The sequence below is a fragment of the Podarcis filfolensis genome (genome assembly GCF_964270895.1).
Source record: "Podarcis filfolensis genome assembly, chromosome: 3".
Classification (NCBI taxonomy): Eukaryota; Metazoa; Chordata; class Lepidosauria; order Squamata; family Lacertidae; genus Podarcis; species Podarcis filfolensis.
Window position 1 is genome coordinate 114,484,965 of NC_139606.1, and position 14,340 is coordinate 114,499,304.

Consider the following 14,340-nt stretch of genomic DNA (forward strand, 5'->3'; position numbering starts at 1 on the left):
TCTCAATGAGACCCCAGAGGGGTAGGAAGTTGTAACCCCCCTAGACAAAACTGGATGGCATCAACAACTGGTGGGCCAAAGATTCCTCACCTGTGCATTAGACATTTTCATTCAAACTGGTTTTCTGGATAAAAGTACGATATTCTCTACCCACCTCTTTCAAATAAAAAGAGAGAGTGTTTTGCATTAGCACAACTACATTGCATTTATTGCTTTGCAAATACTCCATTGAGTTCCTTCAGATGGTGAAAAGTCCTTGAGGCAGTCCGGCTGGCCTTAATATATAAGGTGAAGGTTTTCTGGCAAGGAGCTGTCTGGCCTAAAAGTTAGAGGTTTTGACATTCTGAGTTAACATCCACATGTACAATTCACCCATCCCTTCCTAATTTCAAAACTCTCAGTCATTGTGTAGGTATCAGTAATACAAGTAGCAAATTCATTCTCCGATCACAAAGTTGCCAAAACAGCAGCACCCCCACACAGGAGATAGGTATCAGCAGGACCCCCACATTTTGCTGAGCAGAAATGTGTTCATAGTTTTCGCCTTTGGAAAGCACGATTTAGGTAAGCTCACCTTTAAATGTGAACTGAATTAAATTCACCCCCATCCTTAACTCCAGGCAAGAGTATGTGAATCATTCCACCTCCAACTCAATTAATTTTTATTTTGTGGGGAGTGAGCCTTTGTACTCACCTTTTACAGCAAACACCTCTTGGGATGCAGTATCCGAGTGGTATATAACGAAGACTCCAGCACTTCCCAGGGTTGTAGGTGTTCAAATGGCAGACCCCTCCAACAATGTCACATTCGTCTTCACTATTAAATATTTCAGAACCTTTGGACAGGTACACAGGTGTGGAAACTGAGCACAGGTCTTGCATCTGTAAATCCAGTACCAGCTAATCTAACTCTAATTTCCTACATTTGGGATTCCTTGGGTTCCTGTGTAGGAGGTGCTTTTCACTGGTTTCAGACCTGTGGTCGGCTGCAGGCTATTTTGAACAAAGCTTGTGCTGGCAATATCTTAGCTTCATACTGACAGATGGAGAGATCTAAATATGACCTAGTCTACCTGCAACAGCTGTTGTGAAAGCTGAGTCTGTTAACAATCATTAAAGCAACCTGAGCACTGAAAAGCACATTACTCAGTAACATTTCTAGGTTGTACAGGCAGAGGGACTCAGAGATCTGGACTGCTTTATCTTCCTTCTCTTCTTCGTTTGCAGATGCATCAGCCTGGGGAAATAACTTCTTGCATGGATCAATTAACCAGTCTTTGCCAACTGCTGGCTGGGTCTGATGGGATTTGTTAGTCCCAAATATTTGGAAGGCACGAGGCTGGGAAGGAAGGCTGCCGTAAACTAACCTTTCCAATCCCAAAACAAACATTATCTCCATTACCCCCTGGCTCAGAATACAAAAATGCTCTATCTATTTAACAGACCTCTATGATGTCCCCTGTTGGTACAGCTGATACATTAGCTTTGAATATAATGATCTTTATTTCCCATCCACCAAATCTCTCGAGGATTACAGACAAGGCTTGTGCTAGGGAAGTTAACTGTCAGGCAACTACAATGTAGTAATATGCACTCTCTGTGGGGCATGGCTGTAGATGTAGCACCCCCATTCCATCACTTGCTGTGAATGGGCCCCTCTGCCTGATCATTAGTGGCAAGCTCTTCCCATTTCCCACTCCTCAGAAAAGGCAAAAGAACAAAACAGGAGTATGTTCCCATCCCCTAAAGCCATTAAAGCAGGTTTGGGAAGAAATCAGGCTTACGGGAACTGCTTTCATTTTTACTAGAACCCCACGATCCACAAACCAGAGCCAGATGCCAAGGACACACTCTTAAGAGTGTAAAGATCCTAAGCCAGGGGTCGGCAAGGCTTACTGGGCATGGGCTGGATCACTCCCGTGGAGAAACTCCGTGGGCCGGGCCGGCGCAGCGCAATGCCAGAAATCGCATCTGTGCATGTCCACGGCACCAGAAATCGCTTCTGCACATGCCCAGACTCCAAAAGTTGTGACTGCGCAGGCACGATTTTCGGAGTCTGGGCATGTGCAGAAGCGATTTCCAGAGCCGCAGAATAGAGTCCCTGCGCTGCACTGCACTAAATTGGCACAGCGTGGTGTGGGGACTTGCCGAGTGGGCAGCTCAGTTCAGGGGCGGCTCAGGGGCCGGTTAAATGGCCTCTCTGGGCCGCTTCTGGCCCATGGGCCTTAGGTTGCCAGCCCCTGTCCTAAGCCCAGAAACCTCATTTCAGCAGAGAGCTGTTTTTGTTGCTGCCATTGTCAAATACTTTGAAGTCATAACTTCCTTCTGGTTGTCATGTTCTGGAGTGTGCTTGATTTAAGCATGAGTGGTTGGTTGGTTGGTTGGTCAAAATATTGCATGAGGTGCTTAATAGTTGTGATTGTGTGAATGGATGGTGAGGGTGATACTGTGGAAGTGATTGTGTTAACAGTGCATTTTATTTTCATTTGGGAGTTTGTATCATGCTGCCTAGTGTCTATCCCCATCCTCCAGTCTTCTCTCCCCCCCCCTCTCTCTCGTTATTATGGATATGGATATTATGGATTTATGTATTTGGAACTTTCTGCTTGTAAACAATTTGAATCTGTATCAAATGTATATGTATGTATTCTGGCTATGCATCCGGATTTGCCTTATAGCAAACTGCTCTCAGACTCCACCCTACGTTCAGTTTAGAATCATTGCCATTCCCACTACATGTATACACAGATTCATTATACCTGGAATGACTTCGACTTCGATGTCGTTTTTTCTAGAAGAAGAAGAAAAAGACAGGGAGAAATAGTGAGACCAGATGAAAACAACAAGAAAAGGGTTGCTTCAGAATTGGGGAGAAGGGTGGCGATGGACCTCATAGAAAATAGATGGCTTTGTCTCCTTTTCACCTTCTTTTCACCTTCTGCCTAGAAACCCAAAGCAGGAGGCCAGCAGTGCTATGATATGCCTACTTTCCCAGGTATTTACATTTGATGGGACTTACTTCTTGGTGCCATCAGAGATGTGCCAAACCCTAGAGATTAGACCTGATTAGTTACAGACCTAAAAAACATATGGATTAACTTTTAGACATCCAAGTCATTATCTCATTAACAAATTGGACCAGATTTACTGTACTCTTCTCTTGTGTCTAGCTGCTTCCATTCCGGATTCAGTAGCCCACAGACTAGTTTCTTTGAATTAACCTGATGTATATAATGAAGACTGGAATGATGGAAAACAGCATTCTGGATCTTTTCACTAGGCCACCCCAAACTATGCTTGGACTCCCACTTTCGGTTCCCTGGGTTGGAGATATCTCCCCTTTCCCCTGGTATCAAGGACATTTTACTTCCTTCTAAAAAGTTTCCTCCCGTGCCCATTCTGCTTATTTTTACCTTAAGCCAACTTCAGTAAAATCCCCACGGCACAAATTGTTCCCGGGGACATGTTTTGCAATGACAGCGTGGGGACCTGCTGAGATGGAAGAAGATAAGCATAGCACACAGCAGGTGTTTCAGGGAAAGGAGGGGTACCCTTATAAACAGGTGAATATTAAGAACACAGACTTGTTAACTCTTTAGAGAGGCCAGCACACAGTGCTGAGAACCTCAACTGCACAAAAGTCATGGAAATAAATGTGAACTGTCACAGAGTACTACCATTACAATGAAGATTCTCATATGCAAAGAGCAAGAAGTGCTGGAAAGCAAAGCAATTATATTACCAGACCTTCCAAGTGTCCCTATTTTCCAGGGACAGTCCTGGATTTACAGAAGCCATCCCAGTTTCTGATTTGATCCTGGAATGTCCTGCATTTCCTTATGATGTCCCTCTTTTCACTGGATAAATGTTGGAGAGAATGGAGTTATGTGATGGAGGAAGGGGGTGCATTGTGGGTGGTCCATCCTGGGTGTCACAACTGGGGGGTGACAAAATGCCAGGCGGTACTCACCGCGGGGCCTGCATGTCTAGCTTGGGCGTGCGCAGGCTCCGTGCTGACAAAATGGTCCGCCCACTGCCTCCCCCTCAGCTGTAGGGTGGCTGAGTGGGCAGAGGCAGGCAAACTCCTCAGAGGCCCCATGGAGCATCCTGCCCCAGCTGGCCCTGACCCCGGGTGAAGGGCACGTGTACCACCCCAGGCGCCTGATTGGCTTGCTCCACCGCTGTCCTCAAGCCAAGGAGATAAGTAACTATACAACCTTTAAAAGGCACCTGAAAGCTGACTGCACAGGGAAGTTTTTAAACATTTAAGGTTTTATTATGTTTTTATATATGTCGGAAGCTGCCCAGAGTGGCTGGGATAATTCAGTCAGATGGGTGGGGTGGTAGTAGTAGTAGTAGTAGTAGTAGTAGTAGTAGTAATAATAATAATAATAATAATAATAATAATAATAATAATAATGAATAGGACATCCCTATTTCCATCAGAGAAAAGTTGGAGGGTATGTATTATACCACTACAGTGGTACCTCGGGTTACATACGCTTCAGGTTAGATACACTTCAGGTTACAGACTCCGCTAACCCAGAAATATTACCTCGGGTTAAGAACTTTGCTTCAGGATGAGAACAGAAATTGTGCAGCGGCGGTACGGCAGCAGCAGGAGGCCCCATTAACTAAAGTGGTGCTTCAGGTTAAGAGCAGTTTCAGGTTAAGAACAGACCTCCAGAACGAATTAAGTCCTTAACCCGAGGTACCACTGTGTTTTATTTCCCTCACTCAAAACATGCTGATTGGATAGCACTTGTAAAACCATGCCCTCTCATTGCAAGCTGCACTTGTCAGTTATGAAGGAGCTGCCCTGTCCCCCTTCTCCTCGTCCTGGTGTTTCCTTATAGCAGTGGTTTTCAACCAGTGTGCCATGGTACCCTAGGGGGCCTTTAATGGTGGTCAGGGGTGCTGTGGGCAACACTGTCCTTTGTCCCTTGCTCTTCTCCTCTGATTCCCTCTAGCATCTCTGCCTCCCAAAGGCTTACACAGCTGGTTGTTGCAGCAGCCCTGGCTACAAGCTCCCCAGGCGAATGGTGCCTCTGGGGCTGGTTGCCAGGAGCTGAGGTGGCCTCAGAGTAAGCAACCAGTGGGCAAGGGAGCACAGCCAGCCAGTCTACCAGTCCTTGCTGTTGGGAATGGACAGACAACTCCCAGGCCCTTGTGGGGTAGTGTGAAGAGGCACCTCTCTTTGGTGTGGGGTGGGGAGAGCTCAGAGACCAGGGGCAGCAGCAGCAGCTGCCCAGAGGACTCCCAAGGAGAGGGGAGAGGAGAGGAGGCTGAGGAAAGCCTCCACAAGGGAGGGTGTTTGAAAAAGGGTGAGAGGCTGCCAGCTCTGCAGGCAACAGGTAACACCACTGGGCTCCTCAGCCCCACAGGGGTGCGGCAGAAAGAATGTAGTTGGTCAAGGGAGCCGTGGACTCAAAAAGGTTGAAAACCTCAGACTTATACAAAAATAAAATAAAAATCCTTCCAGTAGCACCTTAGAGACCAACTAACTTTGCTATTGGTATGAGCTTTTGTGTGCATGCATACTTCTTCAGATACATGCACATGAAAGCTCATACCAATAACAAACTTAGTTGGTCTCTAAGGTGCTACTGGAAGGAAATTTGTTTGTTTGTTTCAACTACGGCAGACCAACATGGCTACCTACCTGTAACTCTGACTTATACAGTCAGCTTAGAAGCATAATTTTGATCAGACACATATCTGCAGGATTTTCCCCCTTTACATCTGAATCACCAAGACACTGAAAATAACTTCAGATGTCCTTGCTCCAGCTCAGAAGTCCTTGCTCTGGTTTGTGCTTTTCTCATCCATGTCTGAGTGCTTTCCTTTTGTTCCCACAGCTTCCCCCAGGAAAACCTGACATTTAATGCTGAATCAAAACCAACAGCAATTTAGGTTTCCCACCAATTGCTGAAAGAGTGGGTTTTCAGGGGGGAAGTGTCAAGGCAACATACTAGACTTTTTATTTATATCCCATTTTGTCCCTCCGCCCCCATATTCTCACCTTCGACAACAAGGCCTCCTTCTGTAGCATCGCTGAATAAATGTATCACCTGGATGACATAAGTCAATAGCGCAATAGCCGTCAGCATCAATACATCGCTTTAGTGCTGGAACCATATAGCCTACAGAAAGGAAACCCTCTATTAAAGATAGATTTTTGGAGAGGTGCAGAAAATATCCCCAAAGTTACAGATACAAGTTTCATCTTGTGGTCTGTGCACACCCCTAAAAAGTAAGATATGGAATGTTGGGAGCCCATTTTCTCTCAACCTGAAGACGTGAATAGTATTATTGTTTTTTAAGTCCTCATCAGAGTTCTCCCCTAAATAATCCTGAGAGTTGTAGAGCAGTTGCTAAGGGAGAGAGATAACAATTGTTAGCTCAGTTTAAGTCAGTGGAGAATATTTATGCCCCTGTCTCTTCCACTGACACACCCTGGAGCCACTGAGTGTCTGGTGAACCCTTAACCTTGACAAATGCTCTTCCCAAAGTCCATCTTGAATAGCTCCTCACCAGATGCATCTAGGAGAACCACCGAGACCAGAAATAAACTGATGCAAAAGGTCTTCATGTTTGGAAGAAGACAGGTGGGAAGACTCTGCCGCTGGGGAGGATCAGCAAAACTGAGAGATGAGAAAGCACCAAGCCCTTAAAACAGGTTGGCACTGTGGTTCTCCATGGGATGGTTGCAACAGTTCATGAAGCTGGCAAAGGTTCTTAAAGGGGGCATATTTGTACGAAGCGTTCTCTTGATGGCGCTTCTGCATATATCCAGTCGCTTCTCGGCAGATCAAAGGGAAATCTTGTTCCTTCCGGTGGACATGAACTGAAATGTTCCTTAAATGGAATAATCTGAATTGTTTTGCTTCTCTGCCCCAACTCCTTATTTGGGTTTCTTCATTTACAGGTGATAGGGAGGAACCAAATGTACTGCAGTCCCTCAATCTCATATTTTTAGAGCCCACTTTAAAAGCTGAATGTTCTGATCTCAGTCTCGTGTCTCTACAGACCACAGGCGAGCCTTATCTTCAGAAATATTGGGTCTGAAAGGAACAGGGAATCATGATAGATGCACATGAAATGGTGTGTGGCATAGAAAAGCCAGATAGAGATATGTTGTCCCTTCTTCTCTCATAATATTCATCCAGTTAAGCAGATTGTTGGGAGATTCATGGCATGGGGGGGGGAGCATTTCCTCAAACAGCACATTGTGAAAGAATAACACCTGCTACCACAATATATAGTGATGTCTGCCAGTTTGGATGGCTTTAAAATAGAGCGACACAAACTCATGAGTTGGGTGGTGCTGAGAATAGCAGTGATCATTAGTTGAAGATTGGAGCCAGTAGGCTGGCGAGTACCCTGTTGCTGTGAAATCATAAGTAGGGAGGGCACAAGCTGGCACACTCGGTTCCTGCTTGTGAGCTTCCAATCAAACATACACATATGCACATACAAATATAGATCAGCCATTTATTTGTCAGGAGCTCGTCCTACACTCGAGTAGGACCCTGGCAGAGACACATGCCCGACTGGCATGTTCTCTCCCTCCTGGTCGATTGCTCGGGAGCTTCGTAAGCTTTCTTCAGCCCAAACATCACAGAGACCGATGCCAACAGACATCGGCACACATAGGGATCCGCAGAGTGTTCGCAGTGTGTGTAACAGACCTCAGCAACTCAGCATTTTGGCTAATCTACTTTATTTACATATAAACACACATGGAGCACTGCAACATGGCTCCCTCTCTCTCTAGCATCAGACAGCAAAGAGAAAAAGAACAAAAAGAGCAATAGTCCCACTTCACAGAACACAGTAACACAAACACCCTGCCTCTGTCACTTCCCACTCTGTGGAGTGAAAATATATACCGTCATGTAATAGACAAAAAGGGATGCGGATGGCGCTGTGGGTAAAACCTCAGTGCCTAGGACTTCGAATCCCCGTGACGGGGTGAGCTCCCATTGTTCAGTCCCAGCTCCTGCCAACCTAGCAGTTCGAAAGCACCCCTAAGTGCAAGAAGATAAATAGGGACCGCTTTATAGCGGGAAGGTAAACAGCGTTTCCGTGTGCTGCGCTGGTGCTGGCTCGCCAGATGCAGCTTCGTCACGCTGGCCACGTGATCCGGAAGTGTCTTCAGACAGCGCCGGCTCCCGGCCTCTTGAGCGAGATGAGCGCGCAACCCTAGAGTCGGTCACGACTGGCCCTGACGGGCAGGGGTACCTTTACCTTTAATAGACAAAAATCCCATGACTGCAATCATGGATCAGGAATTCTAACAATATTAGCTCTCGGTGAAACCTGACATTCCAGAGCCTAGCAGAGACTGATTTTATAGTCCGCAACACAACACCCCCCACCCTCTTAGAACTGTTTCAGTCTGCAAATGTGGCTATAACAAGACATGGAATCAGAAGTTAAAAGGAATGATGTCATTGAAGCTCATAATTGTCTTCTTCTGTACAAGGATTTGTTAGATTTTAATGCTCAGGTGTACTACAAAGAGTGTTATCCCTACTATCACACTGAAGTGAAGACAGTCAGTGGCATAGCGTAGCGGGGCTGGGAGGCCATGGCACTGGGTGTTTTGTGTGTGTGTGTTTTTAGGGGGTGCAACCAGCCTGGCTCTGGTGCAAGGGAGCTGCTGAGACAGCTTTTTCACACGATGGCCCAATGACACCATCTGCAGCTCCACCCCAGGGTCAAGATTGATTTGTGGGTGGCGAGAGGAGAGTAATAATAATAATAATTTATTATTTATACCCCGCCCATCTGGCTGGGCCTCCCCAGCCACTCTGGGCGGCTTCCATAAAACCAAAAATACAATAAAATATCACACGTTAAAAACTTCCCTGAACAGGGCTGCCTTAAGATGTCTTCTGAATGTCACGTAGTTGTTTATCGCTTTGACATCTGCTGGAAGGGCGTTCCACAGGGCGGGCGCCACTACCGAGAAGGCCCTCTGCCTGGTTCCCTGTAGCTTTGCTTCTCGCAATGAGGGAACCGCCAGAAGGCCCTCGGCGCTGGACCTCAGCGTCCGGGCAGAATGATGGGGGTGGATACGCTCCTTCAGGTATACTGGACCAAGGCCGTTTAGGGCTTTAAAGGTCAGCACCAACACTTTGAATTGTGCTCGGAAACGTACTGGTGGTGCTGCTTGGCCCAGTCAAGCCCCAGGTGGTTATAGCATACATTCTTCCACTGAAGATATTGATTGCAGGAGATGAGTCAAAGGACAGTCTATGTAGCTGCAGCCAACATTCCACAAACCTGTTTACTCTGGCCTTAGATGACTGAGATGTATCTTTTCAGACCAACCCTGTTTTTGTGATCTCATTTAGAACTGCATTTCTAATCATTGGAAACCCACCCTGGATGAAGGGTGGATAATAAATGAAAATGAAATAATATTGAGCTAGATGGAATAAAGATCAGACTCGATATAATGTAGTTTCTTCTTGGTATGAAATCTCCTCCATATTCAAAATTTAAATATGAAGTAGAAATCTGGTGCCACTGCAAATCCCTAAAAAAATAAGAAGTTAATCATGAGTCTCTTTTTCATGTCAAGACCCACCTGATGCTGCAGAGTTGCCTGGGTGCCCCCATGAGGTGATGCCCCCATGCTACTCCTGGGTGTTGTGGGCTCCTGGTTGCCCCCAGAGCTGTCAGAAACCGAGTTAGGGCTGTGTGACACTGGGTGCTGAGCCTAGGGGTGCCCCAGGCTTTGCAACTATGGCATAGTGAATTGAGCAGAACAGAAGGTGAGAGGTGAGGAAGCACCAAATTTTGGCCTCGCAAAGTGTGGCGCTTGCAGTTTGAAAGCCCAAAGTGTACAGCTGCAGCCATTTCTGTTCCACCTTGATGTTTTGTTTGGCCTCCACCACAGCCACTCCAAGGCTCTGAGTGCTGTCTCCCGTCATCCAATGTCATTCAAAAGCCCCCGATGGCACTTTTCTCTATCTCACTAGCTCAACATTCCTCCCCATCTCCTTCCTCGCTGGCCTAACTGCCCTACAAGGGTCACCTGCCCAAGGTTCCAATTCCCTTGGCAACAGTTCCCGAGGCTGCCAAGAACACTTCCCCCTCACTCCATACAATTACATACATTCCCTGCTTCCCCCAGGCAACCGGGTTATGAAAGATATTATAACAACACCAGGGATCCTAAAAAAACACAGGAAAACCACTTCTATAAAGAGGGTGAGAAAGTGGCCTTGGCAGTAGCAACACAGACCTCTTTCTTAGTATAATAATAATAATAATAATAATAATAATAATAATAATAATAATAATTTATTTATACCCCGCCCATCTGGCTGGGTTTTCCCAGCCACTCTGGGTGGCTTCCAACAAAGTATTAAAATACAGTGGTCTGTTAAACATTAAAAGCTTCCCTAAACAGGGCTGCCTTCAGATGTCTTCTAAAACTCTGGTAGTTGTTGTTCTCTTTGACATCTGGTGGGAGGGCGTTCCACAGGGTTGCTGCCACTACTGAGAAGGCCCTCTGCCTGGTTCCCTGTAACTTGGCTTCTCGCAGTGAGGGAACCACCAGAAGGCCCTTGGCGCTGGACCTCAGTGTCTGGGCAGAACTATGGGGGTGGAGACGCTCCTTCAGGTGTACTGGACCAAGGCCATTTAGGGCTTTAAAGGTCAGCACCAACACTTTGAATTGTGCTTGGAAACATACTGGGAGCCAATGTAGATCTTTGCCTCAGTGAAATGAATCATTTCCTCAGTGCTGGAGATGCAACAGGAACAGTCAGGGAAATTTTATTGGATTACAACCCAGTGGAAGGCAGGCGATTTCTTATGAGGCAGCCCTGTATCAGGAAGCTTTTACCGTAATCTCTGATGTATTGTGTGTGTTTTATATTCTCTTGGAAGCCACCCAGAGTGACTGGGGCAGCCCAGTCAGTTGGGAGGGGTGCAAGCATCAACATCACCACCATCATCATATCAAGGAGCAGGGGCAGAGAAGGAAATTTGTACATTATCCCCAGTGAGGGCTCGATGATGAGAATGGTCTGAGTCCTCCTATACTAGGAGCCTGGAACAGGTGAATCTATCTGCAGGAAAGATGAGCTTTTGGTACTCTAGGAGCATTCAGAAGTTGGTTGCTCTCAAATGTATAATGAATATGGCTTAAACTGATTGGTAGTACACCCAAACCCATGGAAGACTTTTCTCCCAGCCTGAGCATCCTAGGCATGGGGGCCTGTTTCACAACAGCCTTCCCTGTTTTAGTCAAAGCATTCCATTCAGTTGTAAACCAAAGGGTCATAAAACCCAATTTACAAAGCACCGAATCCTGAAGACTTCATCATGTTAATGCACACTGTTCAGCATTTCCTTGCTTTGTTATTCCGTGGCTCCTTGAGCAGAAACAGCCATGGCAGTGGCAGGCTTTGGGCTTTCATATTTCAGCGGTGCTGTGTGCGATAACAAAATTCAGCTCCCACTTGCCTCTCACCTCTAAGTCATTGTTGCAGTCCCCCTTGTGGTGCCTTCTCAGCTTGGCGCCCAGTGTGGACAAACCAGTTGTGCTCCTCTAAATTTGCATCTGCCAAAGGTTATTTATGTATGTAACAACCGCGCCCCGTGTTTTGTTAACCCCAAAATGAACAAGGTCCCAACCAAAGAAGATTGGCAACTTAAGCTGACAGAATATGCACAACTTGCAGACTTAACATATAGAATAAGAGAACAAGGAGAATATACGTTTAAAGAAGATTGCAAAACATTTATTGAGTATATGGAAAATAACTGTGTACAGCTGAAATCGCTGGCAGCATTAAGATAAATTCAACAGTGTAAATAATCTTTGATGGATGTAATAATGGAAAACCGATTGGTAAAGTTTTTGTAAAATATGCAGGGATGTAAGATGTGCAAAATGAACCGTGGAAAGAGAAGAAGGGAAATCGTTGATATTTTAAGTATGTGAAATGTTGATCTGAAATTGTAATACAGAAAATTTAATAAAAATTTTATTAAAAAATAAATAAATTTGCATCTGCCATGAACCACAATACCGAAAGCTGCAAATTTTATATTGACTGCAACGTTTAAAGTAATCCATGCCACTAAAACCTTGAACTCTGAATAAATTTCATGGTTGATATCAAGAACTTAACTTTATTTTCCTCTTTTCTTTCCTTGATGAATAGTTCCTGTCATCACGTGCATTGCAACCAGATCACTCATGCACTGAGCTTACCTGTCAGTATATCACAAAAACCTACAAATAGGTGGACATTCAACCTTCCAGGAGGCACAGAACTATCATCAGAGTATTTTGCTTCAGTAGTCTGCTCTTGCTGCTCAACTTGAGATCCAAGTCAAGTTTCAACAATGAGTTTGCGCTGGCTGTTCATGGTTGCCCTTCTGTTTTCTGAGATGCTTCTGTCTTCTGCAGGTAAGACATGCATTGAAGTTAAAAACATCCAGACAGAAATGACAGAAGAATGAAATGGGGCTGGAAGTCATCCAGTGCCATCATGCCCATGTTATGTTCTATGACTTTGCCCCCCTGCGGCCTGACAAATTATGAATGGAAAGGGTTATTGAGTGTGATGGAGATGAAGGAGATGCTGGCTTTGTTTACAAGCCACAGAGAAAGAGGAGGGAGGTGAATGGAGGGGAAAGGAAAGAGAGAAGCAAAAAGATATCTCTAGGGAAGAGGGTAAGAATGGAGACTGTCCCAGATTCTGTCCTATGATGAACAGGGGTCCTTAAGTCTAAAAGTTGGGACAATGAGCAGCTCTAAGCCCTGTCCTCTGCAGCAAGGGGAATCTGAGAATGCTCTGAGCGTTGTAATCACTGTGCCCCATAGGTTGTTTTCTACTCACGCAATCCCATGTCCTCCATCCAGGCCCACAAGTTTATGAGCAAGAACAGCCAAGGAGGCGTATAGGGAAGAATCCCAAGGGCCTGACAGGGAGGCTTAGTGGACTATACTGTCAGTTTGCATTTCTTAGTGCAGAAAGTATTGATCTGATGTGTAGAGATCTTTCCTATTCTACTTCATTCAAGAGGGTTCTGGAAACTTCTGGAAGCTTGTCTGTGCAAAAGAAACAAGCAGAAGGTTCATGATGTTTGGGTTATTCCTTCAGAGAAGCTGAGTACAGCTGGTTTGAACTGGTTCTCTTATCTCTTCTGCAGAGGTCATGCTGGCTATAAAAGTAAGGCCAGAAGGAACTTGGGTTTCACTCTATCTCTTTTCCTTCTGGTGTGGTGTTCTGTACATAGTGTGCTTCGCGTTAAGGTTTAGACTTATTTTAAGTTATTGTAAGTTTAAGTTAGGTCCGCTGCAACTGGATTTCTTATGGACGGTGCCAATCCTGAATGTATTGGATTTGTGACCATTATGCTCAGTTGCTTTCAGTAGCAGTAAAGCTCTGCTGGATGAAATAGAATTGCCTCTGGTCTATTTTTTGGGAATCCTGCAACGTGTTTAAGTTGTTACTCTGCTAACTATTCATTGGAATCTATTCTGGATCAATGTGGCATATACTTGAATCCTGGGCCTGAGTTTCGCCACCCCTGCATTAACAAAAAACCTCTCCTTTCATCAAACTAGATGAAGCCAATCAGAAACTTCTCCACTTCCTACCATTGTCAACCAGTCCCTTGTTAATATGTTTCCCCATCACCTCTTATGAAATCCATTGCTAAGAGCAGTGTTTTTTTTTTCTGGGGGGATGCAGGGGTACGCATACCCCTAAACATTTTGTGAATCTTTGTATTTTTGTCCATTTACTGTATTTATTTCCCCTGATTTGAACTTTAAAATGGTGATTTTCTTGAGTCAAAATGAGAGTGCCCCCAAACATTTTATATATATATTTCGGAGGGAGTTATGGCTGAAGTCATACAGCGATTTATATTTATTTCCTTCACCTCTCATGCAATTCTTCTTCTTTTGTATAGGAAAGGATTATATAATTAAAGGTAAAGAAGCATGTATCAAGGAAGGAGGTCATTGCGCTGGAGAATTCTGTCCTTCAGGTCACACGGAATTAAAGTTATGCTACGACAATGTACCTTGCTGCATACCCTCTTAAGAGCAAGTCAGGATGGAATGGAAATAAAAAGTCCAGTTTAATGTCTTCCTAATTGTGCTGGCTGTGAATGAATGTGTCATGGGAATATATACTGAGTTAGACCATTGGGCCCTCCAGCTCAGCCTTGTCTCCATTGTCATTCTTCTCTACATCCATTTGCTCTACTTCCTCACTCTCTTTTTTGATAATTAGTATTTAACAATATTAAATTTTAAAAAATTACCCAAGAATCACACCAAATAACTAACTATAT

The 14,340-nt window shown here is 45.0% G+C and overlaps 1 protein-coding gene and 1 long non-coding RNA gene across 3 annotated transcripts; one reads left to right on the forward strand and one right to left on the reverse strand.

The window, feature by feature from the left end:
- Positions 1-179: 179 nt before the first annotated feature.
- Positions 180-10,043, reverse strand: LOC310758747 (uncharacterized protein). Of its 2 annotated transcripts, none has more exons than XM_083605667.1 (5): positions 9,882-10,043; positions 6,023-6,143; positions 2,760-2,791; positions 695-836; positions 180-319 (listed from the first exon to the last, which is right to left on the reverse strand). In XM_083605667.1, the coding sequence occupies exons 1-5, from the start codon at positions 9,952-9,954 to the stop codon at positions 277-279; spliced, it is 411 nt and encodes a 136-aa protein (XP_083461793.1). In that variant the 5' UTR covers positions 9,955-10,043; the 3' UTR covers positions 180-276. The 2 variants fall into 2 exon arrangements, with proteins under 2 accessions (XP_083461793.1, XP_083461794.1); XM_083605668.1 differs by lacking the exon at positions 9,882-10,043 and adding an exon at positions 9,599-9,875.
- Positions 10,044-10,091: 48 nt separating this feature from the next.
- Positions 10,092-14,132, forward strand: LOC310758787. The gene is made up of 3 exons (XR_014545903.1): positions 10,092-10,224; positions 12,192-12,439; positions 13,954-14,132. It is a non-coding gene; the product is annotated as an uncharacterized lncRNA (long non-coding RNA).
- Positions 14,133-14,340: the final 208 nt, after the last annotated feature.